The 1,978-nt window shown below is 38.4% G+C and overlaps 1 protein-coding gene across 1 annotated transcript; it reads right to left on the bottom strand.

Annotated features, from left to right (window-relative positions):
• Window positions 1-296: 296 nt before the first annotated feature.
• Window positions 297-1,727, bottom strand: LOC125985991 (elongin-C). The gene is made up of 4 exons (XM_049749339.1): window positions 1,587-1,727; window positions 1,124-1,148; window positions 867-1,010; window positions 297-734 (listed from the first exon to the last, which is right to left on the bottom strand). The coding sequence occupies exons 2-4, from the start codon at window positions 1,125-1,127 to the stop codon at window positions 544-546; spliced, it is 339 nt and encodes a 112-aa protein (XP_049605296.1). The 5' UTR covers window positions 1,128-1,148; window positions 1,587-1,727; the 3' UTR covers window positions 297-543.
• Between the last annotated feature and the right edge of the window lie 251 nt (window positions 1,728-1,978).

The raw sequence follows: 1,978 nt of genomic DNA on the forward strand, positions 1-1,978 counted from the left end.
CTAGTTCATGTTCCTCCATGTCCTACTGTCTGTTTTTGTAAAGTACATTAAGCATTTGTACCCCACGACATCCCATTATTTTTTTTCTGGCTTTTTTTCACATGCGTTTTCTTAATTATAAAATATAAAATTATAAAATGGATGTTTGTCCATCTCTAAGAATTTGAAAATAATAGACCTATAGAACACATACAAACTATAAATGACTCATTGCTGCCACCTTGAATCTTAAAAATACTGCAAATGTCAGAATTCAGTTGTAGCTCATAAGACTGCTAAAAAAATAGAGACAAATCTTTGTCACGGTTCAAACAACTGTTTACTAAGACAAGGGTGGGGGAAATGGTGGAAAGAACAGACACGTTTGTCACATGATTCAAGTGAACACAGTCTGCCGTATTTATACATTATATTAAAATGAAATCCTTTAATACTTAAACAATGACTAATATTCTGATGCAAAATCATGTTTTACAAGGTTTTATGGCAAAACAAGTTAAATAGTCAAAAGCATCAAGTGATACAGGTTACTGCATCAAGACTTTAGCAATCCAGGAAATTAGCTGCCATGAGCAGTTCCAATGCAATCTCAGGAGCGATGGGGAATTCAGGGATTTCCGTGGAGCTGTTGGTGTAGCGGACCTTGTAAGTGAAGTACATGCAGACCTTGGAGAGGACATGAGAGGGAATCTCCCTGAAGTTGACTTCATTGGTTTCATTCTCGGCAAATTGACCTGCATGAAGGGGGATGAGAAATCATCAATGATGAGCATCATATTGTACAAATAGGAAAAAAGGTACTTTAATATTCATATTTTTATGTCAATCCCAAATCATAACATGCTGTACATTGTCTGGATCCTCACCTGGACCACTCAGCATAGCCTTGATCGTCCCCGACGTCAACGCATGTTCTCTTTTCACAATGAACTCATGGCCATCTGAAGATATCAATTTCACATACATGGCTTCTGGTCCTTCACAGCCGCCATAGGTCCTTTCTTCACCATCTATAAAACAGGCAAAGTTTCTGACAACTGTAAACCAATTATGTAAATAATATTGTCGGCACGCCTTAACAGCTGGGGTTGTTGCTGTATGCCGCAAAGAAAACATAACTCACCCATGCTGATGCAGGGGATCTGTTCCTAACAAAGAGAATAGACCGGCATAAAAAAAGCGTATAAATTGATATGCACAAGTAATGAAATATAATCGGCAAGTGGGAGTGGTGATGTGTGCCGAAACGCTGATTCCAATACGGGCCCTTTAAATAGATGTTGACTAAACATGGCATTCAAACCCACGCAACCAGATTTAAGCGAAAACTACGTTTTAAGTGTCTCTTTTGTTACGATCATCGGTGATGAAAACTACATTTACATCAGCCAAAATCTCCAATCGAGTTCGCCGCAGTTGGAGTTAGCTGGCTCATGCTAAACGGCTAACATGCAAATGCCGTGACTACTCACGTTTATGCTTTCTAAAACGACACGTTTACAATAAGGAATTTAAAGCTCTGGCTACAGTCACCATTTTACCAAACACTAAACATTAAGTAAATAATTTGATCGCATAAGTCTTACCACTTGTAGGTAGATTGTGGAGTGGCAATAATGCTTCAGCTAACTTTAACAGCCGGGATGTTGACAACCGGAAACAGTTTCCACTTGTGCCTGACTTAAAATGACCCGTGGTGCTTCTGTGGCAATGACATTTGTTCCGTCTCTGCAAATAAACAGTTTTACTGAAGCAGTAAATGTTTATTTTATTGAAAATATTTTCCACTTCTCTTACAGAAACATGTGTAACAATTGCCAATGACATACCTTCTAATTGCAAAACGAAAGTGCCCAAAGTGCAAGAACATGGAATAATTGTCTCCTTTAGTTCATTGAAGTGCCCGTGTGGTTTGCTTGGGGAATACAACCATAATTAGTCTAAACAGAACCCTTTCAAGTCGTGACGTTGACATTTA

This window comes from Syngnathus scovelli, chromosome 18 (assembly GCF_024217435.2).
Source record: "Syngnathus scovelli strain Florida chromosome 18, RoL_Ssco_1.2, whole genome shotgun sequence".
Lineage (NCBI taxonomy): Eukaryota > Metazoa > Chordata > Actinopteri > Syngnathiformes > Syngnathidae > Syngnathus > Syngnathus scovelli.

Coding starts and splice junctions, on each gene's coding strand:
- LOC125985991 (XM_049749339.1), bottom strand. Junction 735..866: donor GGCTATGCTGAGTGGTCCAG/GTGAGGATCCAG, acceptor CCCTTCATGCAG/GTCAATTTGCCGAGAATGAA.